The sequence below is a fragment of the Apiospora aurea genome (assembly GCF_038362705.1).
Source record: "Apiospora aurea strain CBS 24483 chromosome Unknown utg000010l_segment0_segment0, whole genome shotgun sequence".
NCBI lineage: Eukaryota > Fungi > Ascomycota > Sordariomycetes > Amphisphaeriales > Apiosporaceae > Apiospora > Apiospora aurea.
Window position 1 is genome coordinate 1,716,011 of NW_027117397.1, and position 12,672 is coordinate 1,728,682.

General features: G+C 52.9%; 6 protein-coding genes across 6 annotated transcripts; 2 read left to right on the forward strand and 4 right to left on the reverse strand.

The window, feature by feature from the left end:
* Positions 1-616: 616 nt before the first annotated feature.
* On the reverse strand, positions 617-4,481 carry PG986_014570 (uncharacterized protein; the record flags this gene model as incomplete). The annotated part of the gene is made up of 12 exons (XM_066850792.1): positions 617-976; positions 1,084-1,117; positions 1,186-1,291; positions 1,357-1,488; positions 1,591-1,783; positions 1,867-2,287; positions 2,866-3,304; positions 3,384-3,608; positions 3,671-3,698; positions 3,760-3,992; positions 4,063-4,126; positions 4,320-4,481. The coding sequence occupies 12 exons, from the start codon at positions 4,479-4,481 to the stop codon at positions 617-619; spliced, it is 2,397 nt and encodes a 798-aa protein (XP_066693030.1).
* A 560-nt stretch (positions 4,482-5,041) lies between these two features.
* PG986_014571 (amidase signature enzyme) lies at positions 5,042-6,741 on the forward strand (the record flags this gene model as incomplete). Its single annotated transcript, XM_066850793.1, has 2 exons — positions 5,042-6,478; positions 6,565-6,741. The coding sequence occupies 2 exons, from the start codon at positions 5,042-5,044 to the stop codon at positions 6,739-6,741; spliced, it is 1,614 nt and encodes a 537-aa protein (XP_066693031.1).
* Positions 6,742-6,933: 192 nt separating this feature from the next.
* PG986_014572 (uncharacterized protein) lies at positions 6,934-7,371 on the reverse strand (the record flags this gene model as incomplete). The annotated part of the gene is made up of 3 exons (XM_066850794.1): positions 6,934-7,038; positions 7,084-7,182; positions 7,270-7,371. 3 exons carry the CDS (start codon positions 7,369-7,371, stop codon positions 6,934-6,936), a joined length of 306 nt encoding a protein of 101 aa, XP_066693032.1.
* Positions 7,372-7,876: 505 nt separating this feature from the next.
* On the reverse strand, positions 7,877-8,331 carry PG986_014573 (uncharacterized protein; the record flags this gene model as incomplete). The annotated part of the gene is made up of 3 exons (XM_066850795.1): positions 7,877-7,957; positions 8,011-8,142; positions 8,230-8,331. The coding sequence occupies 3 exons, from the start codon at positions 8,329-8,331 to the stop codon at positions 7,877-7,879; spliced, it is 315 nt and encodes a 104-aa protein (XP_066693033.1).
* Positions 8,332-9,366: 1,035 nt separating this feature from the next.
* PG986_014574 (uncharacterized protein) lies at positions 9,367-9,570 on the reverse strand (the record flags this gene model as incomplete). The annotated part of the gene is made up of 1 exon (XM_066850796.1): positions 9,367-9,570. One exon carries the CDS (start codon positions 9,568-9,570, stop codon positions 9,367-9,369), a length of 204 nt encoding a protein of 67 aa, XP_066693034.1.
* Positions 9,571-11,511: 1,941 nt separating this feature from the next.
* On the forward strand, positions 11,512-12,038 carry PG986_014575 (uncharacterized protein; the record flags this gene model as incomplete). The annotated part of the gene is made up of 2 exons (XM_066850797.1): positions 11,512-11,596; positions 11,680-12,038. The coding sequence occupies 2 exons, from the start codon at positions 11,512-11,514 to the stop codon at positions 12,036-12,038; spliced, it is 444 nt and encodes a 147-aa protein (XP_066693035.1).
* Positions 12,039-12,672: the final 634 nt, after the last annotated feature.

Here is a 12,672-nt window from a genome sequence, read left to right on the forward strand (position 1 = left end):
GTGCACTCGATGTCGAGAAGAGAGGTCCCCTAAACTAACATTGTTTGTTCTTGCAGACATTCGGCTTCCTCTTTATGGGTGCACCTGGAGGCCGGTTGGGACGGCATATCTGCCGCGATATCTAAGAGTGCATATTACCTTCCCAATCCGACATGCGCCAAGTAGTGACGCGGAAGACAGCTATATTGTGCACCGTCAGTGGTGGGCGTGTTAGCGCCAGCAGACCCTGCTGAATATCTGTAGAAGTTGAAGTTTCCTAGACTGGAGCGACTCGCCACTAAAGGTTGTTGGGAGGACGTTCATATATACACTCGAATATGAGAGGTCCGCATGACGAATCGGCGAATTGATCTAATCAATATGCTCCTGTTTGATAGGAGCAACCAAGGACGTGCGTTGGGGTAAGAAGGAGTTGATTGTGACAGTGTAGATCTCCTGAGATCTGCAATTAGGCGAGAGCACCCCGGTACGGGTCTTTGAATTTACCCCTTTAAGCGAGCGGCATATTCAGTAGATCACCTGCCGAAGCAAATATCGTGTCTCCTGTTGGTATCTATAATACTCACACCATGTGCATATCTGATATGTATAGACCCTTTAAATATCTATAAACCCTCTATAGGGACATGTCGGAATCATTCGGATACGGTAAGGGATCAGGCAGAGCATCCAAATCGGTATCCCCGCCCGAAGACGTCCCCGGACTAGTCTCGGCGTCCAAGAAAAGCTCCCGGACCACCGCCACGACGGCATCGTCGTCTTCCGACCCATCGTCGATCCCCATTTTGCTCGCATAGTAGGCAGGACCCTGCTCGAATCCGCGCTGGATCCGCTCGTCCAAGTCCTTGAGCGACCAGCCCCGGTCGTGAAACGTCCTCTCCGCTCTCCTCGCGCATATCCGTGCCAAGTATCCCAACCCTGGGTCCGGCTGCCGCGTTCCATATGACTGGACCGACTCAAGGAGGCCGTTGAATCGCTGTTGTAAGCATGCGCAAAGTGTTAATGAAAACATAACAATCATAGCTGGGCATTTGATGCTAAGCGATAGTTGGGCGTTCCGCTTACATTGCCAGCGAGGCTTACCAGGTTCTCGCTTATTCGGTTCCATTCGCTGTCTCTGTGAAATCGAGGCCTCGTCAGTTACAGCTTCAGCGTTAAGGCATTCTCTTCCTGCGAAGACCTTACTCTGACGTGTCTACTCGTTCTACGGAACCAAGATCAATCATCTTGAGGATGGGCGATAGTTTATGTTCTGTTCCGTTTTCGTCGTAATCGTAGCTTCCAAACATCACTAGTCCGTATCCTCATTAGTACTCTTCCTGCTGATACCCCCTTTGCGGCCAGAGTGGAACTCACAGTTGTTCGTGTGCATGTCGGTGTTGTAGAGAACCGTTTGGGGGTGAGGTACGTCGTCCGGTGCCGTTTCCAGACGCACCGGTCCATCCTTCATTTCGCTAGAATTTGCCATGGCCATAGCGATCCTCATTACTGTAATGCATATATCTAGTCAGACGCGATACTACCACGAAATCTCGACCCGTTGAGACAGCACGAAAGTGACGGAAAAAAGAACAGGATATCCGGACTTACAGCACCTGAATACAGACCAAAGCATACGATTCGGCAAAGCATTCCCCCTTTTCTTCACTCGCTGTTCGAAATCGCGAAACGTGCCGCCCTCCAAGTATTCTAGTAAAACCCACTGCCGCAAGCCGCACATGTCGGCCCCGCCGAACGTCTGGGAAGCGATCATCTGCACGGCATGAGCAGCCGCCGCGAAGCTCTACACGGAACCGCATCAGTATTCCTTCCTCCCTCTTCTTTTTCCATTTCCCTTTGCTCCGGAACATGACAACGAAGACTAACCTCGAGGGCCTCCACCTCTTCCAAAGGGGGAGAGCTGGCGTACATCGGGTCCGGAAACCGCCGGATCAGCTTCGCCGCCACGCGCCGCCCCGCGCCCTCCTCCTCCGGAGATCCCTGTTGCCCGCCGCCGCCGCCGACCTTCCGGAGCCTGTACACGCTGCCAAAGGCTCCCGCGCCGGCCAGGCCTTCGTACGCGTACTGGCCGCCCCTGAGGAAGTAGCGCCGCACCGCGCGCAACGCATTGAACGGGGGTTCCGGGAGAGGGACCTGGTCGGCGGGGGTTGCATCGTCGGCGTCACCTCTATCGTCGGGGGTGGCGAACCGGTTAGGCGGCGTGACCCGTTGGTTCGTTGGGGTGACGGGCGGGCGCCCTGGGAGGTTGTTGGGCCGCAAGGGGGCGTCGAGGATGCTGCTGAGCCCGCTAGACATCGCAAAGCATGGCGTGTAATAGTCTGTTTACCTCATCGATTCATCGTGTCCTGCGTTTCTGCTTTCTCGTTCAATCATTCGGAGTTGATGGGGTACGGAGAACAAAGACTCCAACGCCAAGTAGCAGCAAGCTCTTTGTTATTTGACGGCCAACGCCCGTCTCTACGTACTGCTGTGAAGTGGAACGTCTGGCGAAACAAAGGAGAAGGCCGTTCTCGGGGCCCCATTGTTCCTCGAAAGGGACAGGATCTGACGGTACGTAGGCTGGATGTGTTGAGTCGCACTGGAGCGTCACATTGATGCTTTATTGACAGGAAAGCCCAAGATATGTAGATTAATATGCAGTAGCAAGCAATCGTGTAGCAAAATGATTACTTTGGGGATTTTCCGATGCCCATTTCACCCCCAGCGGCGTTTTGAACCTCAATCCCTTCCAGACGTGTGCCATAATCGCGTATATCACCTTCGCTGCCGCCGGCCGCATCTCGTGCCACCACCTCGGCCAGGTCCCGCTCTCATCGCCGACAGCGCCTATGTAACCAAACCGCGATGGGCGGTGACAGCACGCACGTGGCCAGCGCCGCCGCATACCCCTTTATGAAATCGGCCGCGTCGGTGACGGGGAAGAAGACGAGGTTGAACCAGGCGATGGTGACGTTGGACCCGTAGACCATGGCGTACAGCGTCACGGACCGGAGCTGGTCGTCGTCGCGGCAGACCGCGTTGGCCCAGGCGAAGTTGACGGCCTGCCCGATGAAGCCCATGCCCGCCAGGTACCAGGCGGCGTACTTGGCCGCGACGGGCAGCGACGGCACCAGCAGCATGACGCAGGGCACGCCCGAACAGACGGCCATGACGACGTTCATCCACCAGCGCGAGCGGGTGTAGTCGGTCCAGAGCGCGAAGAGGCAGGTGGAGGCGATGGTGACGGCGGTGATGCCCAGGGAGTGGTAGTTTATCTCGGGGATGGTGTAGCGACCGGTCCATTTCGTCCACAGGGATATCGGAACTAGAGGCAAAAAACTATAAGTAGGTATAGACTTGATGAGAGGACTAAAGTGCATATCAGAGAACAAAACGTACCGTACAATCCAGACCACTCCATGCTGGTGTTGAACGAGAACTGGAGCACGAAGGTCCAGAAGCGCCAGTCTCTCCCCACCTTCCTGAACACCCCCTATCGAGCGGAGTTGGCTTGTGTGGAGGCAAGCGACTTATGGCCAGCTTCTTTTCTTCTTCGGAGAGATACCAGCGATTGCATTGAGCGGGTGCGCCAGGGAAGGTCAAGAAGCCCCAGATCCAGATGGGGTATGCTGAGTACACAATTAGCTGCTATTATGATAAATACTTATCCACTGATACGCAGGAGACTTACTCATCAGGGAGTTGATGATCATAAGCCACTGTCAGTACGCTAGCTTCATGTGGGAAAACAATGCTTCTTCTTAGGCTTGTGCCAGATACTCTCCATCCAGATATCCCCAGGCTACCGTTCAGCGTCGTGTATATGGCGCCCTGCATGATACCGGCAAGCATCCCCCCAGCGTTCTGAGCCGCGGTGAGGAGACAGGCCCGCTTCGCCAGCTCCGAGGGCTTATACCATGAGCCGATGACGTAGTGGCCGCCGGCAAATGATACAGCTTCGAATATGGCCATGCAAAAACGCAAGGCTTGGATCTGCCAGACATGATGACAGACTAGGCGATATTTCGAATCAGCACCAGACACACAATACGATATGAAACAAAACAGATACTTACAACCTACTCTCAGTGTCAACACCCCCCAGCAAAAGCAACAGAACGGGAACCAGAACAAGAGAAAGATCTTGCTGGAGGCCACAAGCAAGGACTGGGGTATTCCACCGACAATGTATCCAACTGCAATCGGAAGTTAGCATTCCTTTTTCCTGTGTCCTCTCCTTTCCTGATCGGCATAAGGGATATACACCCAGAAAAATGGTCACTGTGACATTGTACTGGATCCCGGTGAAGCCGATCTCCCCCTTCATACCCGACACATACGCGTTTGCCAGATTTTGGCGGTCGAGGTAGTTCATGAACTGGGCCAAGCAGAGGAAAGATAGGATGAATGTGTCTGTCTATCTTGAACAGCAAACTTCTCTCGGCCTTCGTAGCAGGCCTTTCGCCCACGAGGAAAACTCGGGCTTCGTGAAGAACGCCCATTGCCGTGCACTGGCTTGATCACAGGAGAGATTGTACAAGTAAGAAGGTCAGCAGTGTATGCTCCATTTTCTGTACGAGAAGACCGCTCCCCAGGCGACCAGCAGTGCTTATTAGAAGGCTTAGCCAAGCTTGTAGATAGGCACTACAGCCGTGACTTGGAGAATGATGGATCGGCAGGTAACCATACCAGTTCTACGCTGCTACCTGTATAACGTCGGGAACAAGACAGTAGAGACGCGGGAATAGTCGCCCACACTCCTGGTCAGTGAAAGGGTATCTATCCATTTGGTGATAAGCAACGCTTGGCGCGACGGTGTAGTGATGTCCCATCGGGCCCGGCCGATTGCATAAGAAGATAAGGGGCTCCACAATGACCGGTTGCCGAAGCCCCATCGGATGCGGAAGCAAGGGTCCGATGATACATAGGCCGAGATTATGGGACAAGATTGAGTAGATATCGCAAGCTAGGTTTCGTCACTTGTTGAATTCATCGCTTATTACTTGCAAACGTGTTTACAGCCTTTGACCAAAGTTTTGACATAGGCGGCTCCTATTACATCATGTCGTCGACCCTGGCCCCCGAAGTTACGTCCGAGAGGAACCCAATCTCCGAAAAGGATGTGATACAGTCGCTCGAGTCTCTCAAGCTGAAGCCCAACCCCGAAGATGTCCCCGATTTGACAAACCTACTCACGGGCATCTGGGAAGTATGGGACAAGGTCGACCAGATGGACGACTACGTGCCGGAAGTGGACGAGACGCGATTTCCCCGCAAAGACGTCCACCGCCCCGAGGGCCAGGACCACGCCGGAAACGCCTGGGCCTGGAGATGCGATGTTCGAGATACGTCGCCCACGACGAAAGGCACAGGATTGCTCGCGGGCAAGACACTGATTCTGAAAGACAACATCGCGCTGAAAGGCGTCCCCTGCCTACTAGGGACCGACATCTTCCAGGACTGGACGCCCAACATGGACGCGACGGTCGCCACGCGCATACTGGAGGCGGGCGGTATCATCAAGGGGAAGGCGGCGTGCGAGAACCTGTCGGCATGGGCCGTCTCCTGCTCCGCCGCGACGGGGCCCATCAGCAACGCCTGGGCCGAGGGCTTCTCAGCCGGAGGCTCGTCTTCGGGAAACGGGTACCTGATCGCTAAAGGGGAGTGTTGGGGTGGCATTGGAGGAGACCAGGGCGGTAGCATCCGTATCCCGTCATCTGCGAATGGCCTGGTCGGGATGAAGCCCACTTTCGGGCTGGTCCCCTACACGGGCATCGCCTCGCTCGAGCCGACACTGGACCACACCGGCCCGATGACGAGAACTGTGCTCGACAACGCCCTTTTACTCCAGGCTGTCGCGGGCGCCGATGAGATAGACGACCGGCAACAGGCTGGCTGCCCCTTTCCGGGCTCGGTGCCTGACTACCCCGCTCTGGCGCAACAAGGAGTCCAGGGGCTGAGGATCGGCATCATCAAGGAATCTCTGAACCAACCACTGCACGATCCGCGGGTCAGCGAGCTCGTCGTCAAGGCAGCGAATATGCTAGAGACGCTCGGGTGTGTGGTGGAAGAGGTCAGAGTACCGATGCACACTAACGCGCCGGACATCTGGGCCGTTTCCAGCAGGTTGTCGGTCTACAAGAGCCTCGTGGGCGAAGGTGGCGGTCGCCGGGGTCACTGTATGAACGACCTGAGCGAGAAGGTACTACCGATCGACCAGGCCAAGTACGACAAGATGTGGTGCGCGTACAAGAACTGGATGGTCAACGGCCGGTGGGGCTGGGACCACCTAGAGAAGCCGGGACTGTTGCTGGGCAAGGCCACGAACCTGACACGGAAGCTCAAGCACGAGTACTACAAGGCCCTGGACCAGTACGACGTCCTCATTACCCCGACCATGCCGTTCCTGCCGCCCGAGCTGCCGGCCAAAGATGCGAGCACCAAAGAGCTGATGCAGAACTCTGCTGGCGCCTCGCTGAATACATCGGCTTTCAATATCGTAAGTGGTTCCCCAAGTTACTTAACCGCCTTTGGCGATTGCCAAACGAAGAAGGGCCATTCCGCTGACATGCTTGCACCTTGAAGACGGGTATGCCCGCCCTATCGCTTCCGGTGGGCTTGCTCCCTTCGCTGGTAGCGCCCCATCCGGAGCTGCCCGTGGGGATGCAGATCGTGTCCAAATTCTACGACGAGGCTACGATCTACAGGGTGGCGTATGCCTGGGAGCAGGCCGTTGATTGGAAGACGTTTGCGACGAAATAAGTTGATGGGACAGGCATATGTGCCAATTAGTAGCAACAGTGATATGAATCATGTCCTTGAGCGAGAGGGCAGAATATCTGTAGAGCACAAGCCTGCCCTCTGACTCCAATTGATTATGAATTATCTCATTTCCCCGTATCCATTGTACCAGCAACAGATCCTTCTCTCAAGACCATCATGGTCGTCAGCTCTCTAGTAAAGGTTGTCCAAAGCATGCTCCAGCATTGCCTCGATATCGGACTCCCAGAGGATGGTGTTGCTGTCCCCTTCAATGACAATCTTCACAGGGCTCATTAGCTGATTGTACATCTACGTCAACGTTCTTGCGTGGCGATGTCTTACCTCTGGTAGCCTCTGCTCGGTCAGCTGCACTACGGCCTGGGCGTTGCCGAGGTAGTAAATGAGTCGCTCTTCTGTGACTCCTCGGCTGAGGCTGGTCTTCTTTACCGGCTTGTTTCAGTTAGCTCACCGCTCGGAACCACTGGACTGGATTGGCCTGCCTATGCCGGTGAGCTGGCTTGTACTTACCTTGAAATGCTTGCTCGTCTTCCGAGCGCCCAGCGTGAGCTTGGCAAATTGTGCCTCGAGCTCCTCCTTCGAGGCGGTCTGGGAGTTTCTCTCGCGAGCCATGTTGTGGTGTTGTGATGTGTGGTGTTGAAGAGGCGAAACAGAGATTGGGTAAACTGGACGAAACGATCCTGTGCAGTTGGGTTTGAGATGAACGATGTTAAATAGATGGTGTGTGAATGGAAAGCAAGGCGAGAAAATGCGAGACAAGAAAAGATTCAATATTAGTTACGGAACCATCACGTCGTGATTGTTCCAAGTGCTGCGATAAATCCAGTAAGAACAATTCAATGCAAAACACGAAAACAATGAATGCTTAGGGTTACGGGGAAAGATTCAATGAACACACAATTCGTATTGATTGTGGTTGTCAATGCATGAAAACTGTACATGATCCAATTCCAGTGTCCATCCCAGGCTCCTCTAGAGTAGGAGCCCTTCTCATAATCCACGCAGTTTTCTTCCACCCAATATCCCCTCATCCAAAATCATAACCAGTATGCCTGAACCAAGGCAGCCATCGCGCTGGGTGTGTTTGTCGTGCTCATCGTAGGTTTGATGGCTCCATCTAGAGGCACTTGAGAACGACGTCGAGCAGGCCACCAAGCTTGGACTGCGTCTCCGCTGCCTCCAACCTCTCGATCTTGCGCTTCATAAAGGTCAGCTAATGGGCTTCCGTCAATGTGTCAGGTAGTAACTTACATTCATTCCCTCCTGGAATCGCTTGCAAAGGCCTACCAGCTGGTCGATCTGCTCAATTATTTCCTTCTTGGTGGCTTTTCGCTTGAGCTTCGGCATCTCCATTGGAGGTTCCTGTTGGTAGCCATTGGAGGCCTTCTAGTTGTTAGCAGATGACTCGCTTGAACGACCAAGATGAAACCGTCGATGCTTTGCATCTGCTTGGACAGTATGGTGTCTTACCTTGACCTCTGCTTGGGCGTGCTCAACTTTCAGCGAAAGCTTGGAGAATCGCTTCTCCAGCTCCTCAATGGTGATTTGCTTCGTGGGTTTCTCGGAAAGCATCTTGGTGTATATTGACGTGAAAGATACAGAGAGCAAGTGAATGTTGAGTTGAATCAATGACGACACAAGTTTGCTGGTCAGAGTTGCTGGTGATGATGCTATCCACAGAGTGTTTTCCGACGTGGTCGTGGGAAGGTCTGAAGATGCGAGATGGCAATGTGTGATGTTGGTACGATGACTAGGATGAAGTTGTTCCAAGGGTAGGAAGGAGGGGAGATACTTATAGGCCCTAGGTTAGGTTCCTGTACAATCAGTAAGTCGTGCTGAGTACAACAGCTCCAGAGCTTGGGCATTGAATGTCGACGCAGGATTTACTCACGAATAATAAGGTAAACTGATCACGGCTCCCTCACCTGGAGCGCACCAATGAGTTCAGCTTTACGCAGACTTGATCTGTAAATGTCGAATCACCAAACAAACCTTGCCAAAAGGGGCATAGAACGAAATCAAAACAACTAGCTACATGTAGAGACGGAGGAACGAGTGTGTATTTCCAATTACGAGACCAAAGTTTAGGGAGCAAAGTATGCCAATGTGGACGATAGCCAGGTGAAAGGTACCCAGACGAGACATGGTATAGTGTTCTAGGGAAACCATTGGCAGTGGAAGCTGTATATTGATTGATTTACCACAGCTTAGCCCGACGGGCATATCCGTGTACCGTACTCCATGAACGCCAAATCCAATAATCATGTCGTGATCCATTATCCAGGGAGCGGTCTCTATACTCGACCTGCGTGTTCCATCTCCAAGTCCAGCTGGAGTCTGATCTCATAAGCATCCATTTCTCCTACAAACGCCTGCCCCCCCCAGAAATGCCATAGAAAGCTCCTTATGTCAAAATGAATCTTGTATCAGGGCCATTCTAGAGACGATGAAGGACGAAGTTCAGAACTCTGACAAACTTCGACTTCTCCATTTGTTCTTCCGCCTCGATGTAGGGCTTGGTGATGTCAGCAGATCTGCTTTGCAGCTATTGCGTGGATTGACTCCTACCTCCAATTTGTCCTGAACCCGATGGCAAAGGTTTTCCAGCTACTCGATTCCCTCGGTGAGCTCTTTGGCAGTGGCTCTTCGGTTCAGGAATGGGTTCTCGGGCACAGAGTGTATCGAGTTTGCCTTGAAGCTGGGCTGCTCATTCTCAACCTTGAGAGAAAGTTTGGCGAACTTTCTCTCGAGTTCCTCGATCGAGGCGTTCTCATGGGACTTGGTGTCCTGATTCATCTTCTCGAAAAGCATCGTGATGGGACTTTGTAGAGAAACTGGCAACGTGGGGAGCTGTCAGTAACTAGCGTGTGATAGTCATATAGCAAATTGGGCAGAACGACTCCTGATCGTATTCTGGGCTTGTCGGAGATGGTGGGCTTCGTATATAAAGCAGGCGCAATTGTGAAGAGAGGGGACGAAATGGAATGATGATGCTAGTCTCACTTACCTCTGGAGATGATGAGCGTATCTATTGACGAAGTAGCTGCTCACACTCTGGTGGCAGACGCGAACAATCTTGGGCGTCTGTTTGGCAGTTTGTGCTGCAAGATGACGGTGAAAGGGCGATTGATCGCAATGTTGTTGTTGCTGAACTTCTTCGTATTAGAGACCTTGCTTGTGACAGAGGCGGCCGTGAAGGAAGCAACTGTAGGAAGCAACAAATGACGAAGCGAATGATGTAGCAACAGCCGATGAGAAAGAGCAGCAACTGTGGGAGGAAGTGATGAAACGCTTGGTGCTGTGGTGGCCTAGCAAGTAGGTGACTGATGGGGAGTACTCAGTGACAGAGATCAAATGAAGAAGTTGTTTGGTGGAAGGTTTGGTGATTGAGAGGGGGATGGCCTTTATTTATAGGTTTGGGGTGAGGGCAACTGAGTTACTGATTTGGGGACGGGGGATTGCAGGTACTTGTGTGGTTGGGGAAATCAGTAACTGATCTAGATACTGCGAGTAATCTGCTGCAGTTGTCGCCTACGGGCTGAATCTGTCGTCGACGTAGGTGGTGACTGTCTTGATAATCCATCGTAGCTAGACCGGGTTGATTGTTAGCCCCACATCTGGCTAGCCCAGCAGGTCTACTCACTAGGTGCTAATGTGATTCCCTACGATATGCAACCAGGTGGCCGTACTTACGGAAATAATTAGGGAGGCCGGGGTTACCAGTGATCACGCCGTGAGCAACTGCGATGCCAGCATGCAGAATGGTTGCTAGGGGGCAACCACTAATCAAGTCGCATATTTCTTCTTCATAGCCCCAGCAAAGCTAATGGTACAATGAAAAATCTCTAGGGACGATTCTTGTCCTCAATCGCGGTCATTTTGATATTGCAGTGGCTCCCTACTGATCCGGCCAGCTGATTGGCTGATTTAACTGCTAGCTGAGCTTGGCGCGAGCCCCTGAATCGGCACTGGTCCCTATCTAGGTATGCTTGGCGCCCCCCTAATTGGCTGCAAGTTGGTTCACACGCATGGTGGCGCCGAATTATACTGTCCTAGACCAGTGAATTCCCGAGCTCCCCGTGATCCTGCTACCTTACTGGTCGTCGGTGTATTTAGGATCAGCCATTATCGGGTGCGGGTGCGCACCTGCGAGAAGTCAAAACCGTTAACTTTGGGTGGCATTATCCATCGCATACCACGCCTAGGTATAAACGTAGTAGCGGCCGACTGTATAACGATATGACATGTGTTTGACATGAGCGATCGCTGCTGAAGGCCCTTCAAGCTAGATGCCTCGTCCAGCCATTCCTACCACCAGCTCCCCCGCACCAATGAACAGCAATGATCAAGTGCCTTCTGGGAGAGTATGTTTGATAAGAAGCTCGAAGCGGCACCTATAAGCAATCAATTACCAAAGCTGCATTTGCTCGCCGTGCTATAGTTCATCCAGTGTTTCCTTCTGACTCAGTCACCTTTTAGTTGTCGTGGATGCACTGGACGCGGAATACTGAGATCAAAGACGAATATAATCTGAGTTGTTCAACAACTTCCATTAGATAGCCGTGACTAGCACCTAGCGATTTACAGAAGAAGTAAGAAGTGGTCACTTAGGGAAGTAAATTATCCGAGTGTGTTTTAGAAGTTCACTACATCCAGATCCATTGATCTCATATCGGCAGGAGCAGTTACCCAACCTTGGCAGGATTACACAGCCCCTTCGTTGCCAGACAAAACTGGGAAAGATATCCCGCAATGTCAACTCAATCTACCAAAGCCGGAACCTCAACCCCCTCAACCCCCGACGACGCGAAGAAAGGCAACAACGGCGGCACCCCATGTAAGTTTTCCCACAATAGGACAGGAGATAGCCAAGCAGATCCCACAACTCTAAGAACGGGACCGCTAACCAACCCCCCACAGCCACCGCCCCCAAACCCCTCCCCGAGCTCCCCGACCTCTCCGAGTCCCACCTGGTAACCAAGCGCATCAACGTCCTCCAGCGCCTCGCCGCCGGCAACAGTGCCGCCCTCCGCCAGGTCGAGCGCGACCTCAAGACCCGACCCCTGTCCGTCTTCACCCGCTTCCGCTCCCGCCTCGACACGGCCAAGAACGTGACGGAGCAGCACCAGCGAGACGCGCGCGACCTCGCCGCCCAGCTCGAGCAGCTGCGCGGCCCAGCAAAGTATGCCAGCGTGTCGGCCAAGGCCGACCTCCTGGAGCCGGACGTCATGAGGATGGCCGTGGCGGCACAGGCCCTCCGGAATCAGATTCAACAGTGAATGAAGGAATGAGCTGGTGCGAGTGGGATTGGTTACATCAGGGAGGAGGTGATCAGCAACCCGAACACGTATGGATAGAGGGCGGGCAAATCGCAAATATGAGCTTAGCAGAACAAGCCTGGAGGAGATCATCTTCTTTCGTTTCGCCTCGTAGAAAGCTGCGTAATCGGACATATAAGCAATTAGTATGGTGGTTCATGATGCTTGTTGACATCTCGCGTGTGTCATGAAAACCTTCTACATTCGACTGACATATCAACACTTAACCGTTACAGCGAAAGCCCTTCACATCAACAAGAACAAACGCAAAAATGTTCATAATGTCTCATTTGCCATTCTGTATATCTACCAAGAAATTTATGTAAGAGGTGCTTTTCTCTTTGCCATATCATCCGCCGACAGTCCCTCATCGTATAGTCGCCAGTAAGCTCAGCCCCGGAAAGAAAGAGGACGACCTAGACCGGTAGGACGTGAACGCCATGCCATGAAGAAATGCTGTCGGAATGCCCAATGGAGCATCAAGGAAGAAAGGAGTGCTCGCTCGGGATCCGCCATCTGTACAATATCGTGTCGAGCGACCCATCCAGCTTCACTCCTCTAACTCCTAGTCCATATCATAGCCGAAAAGTATCGT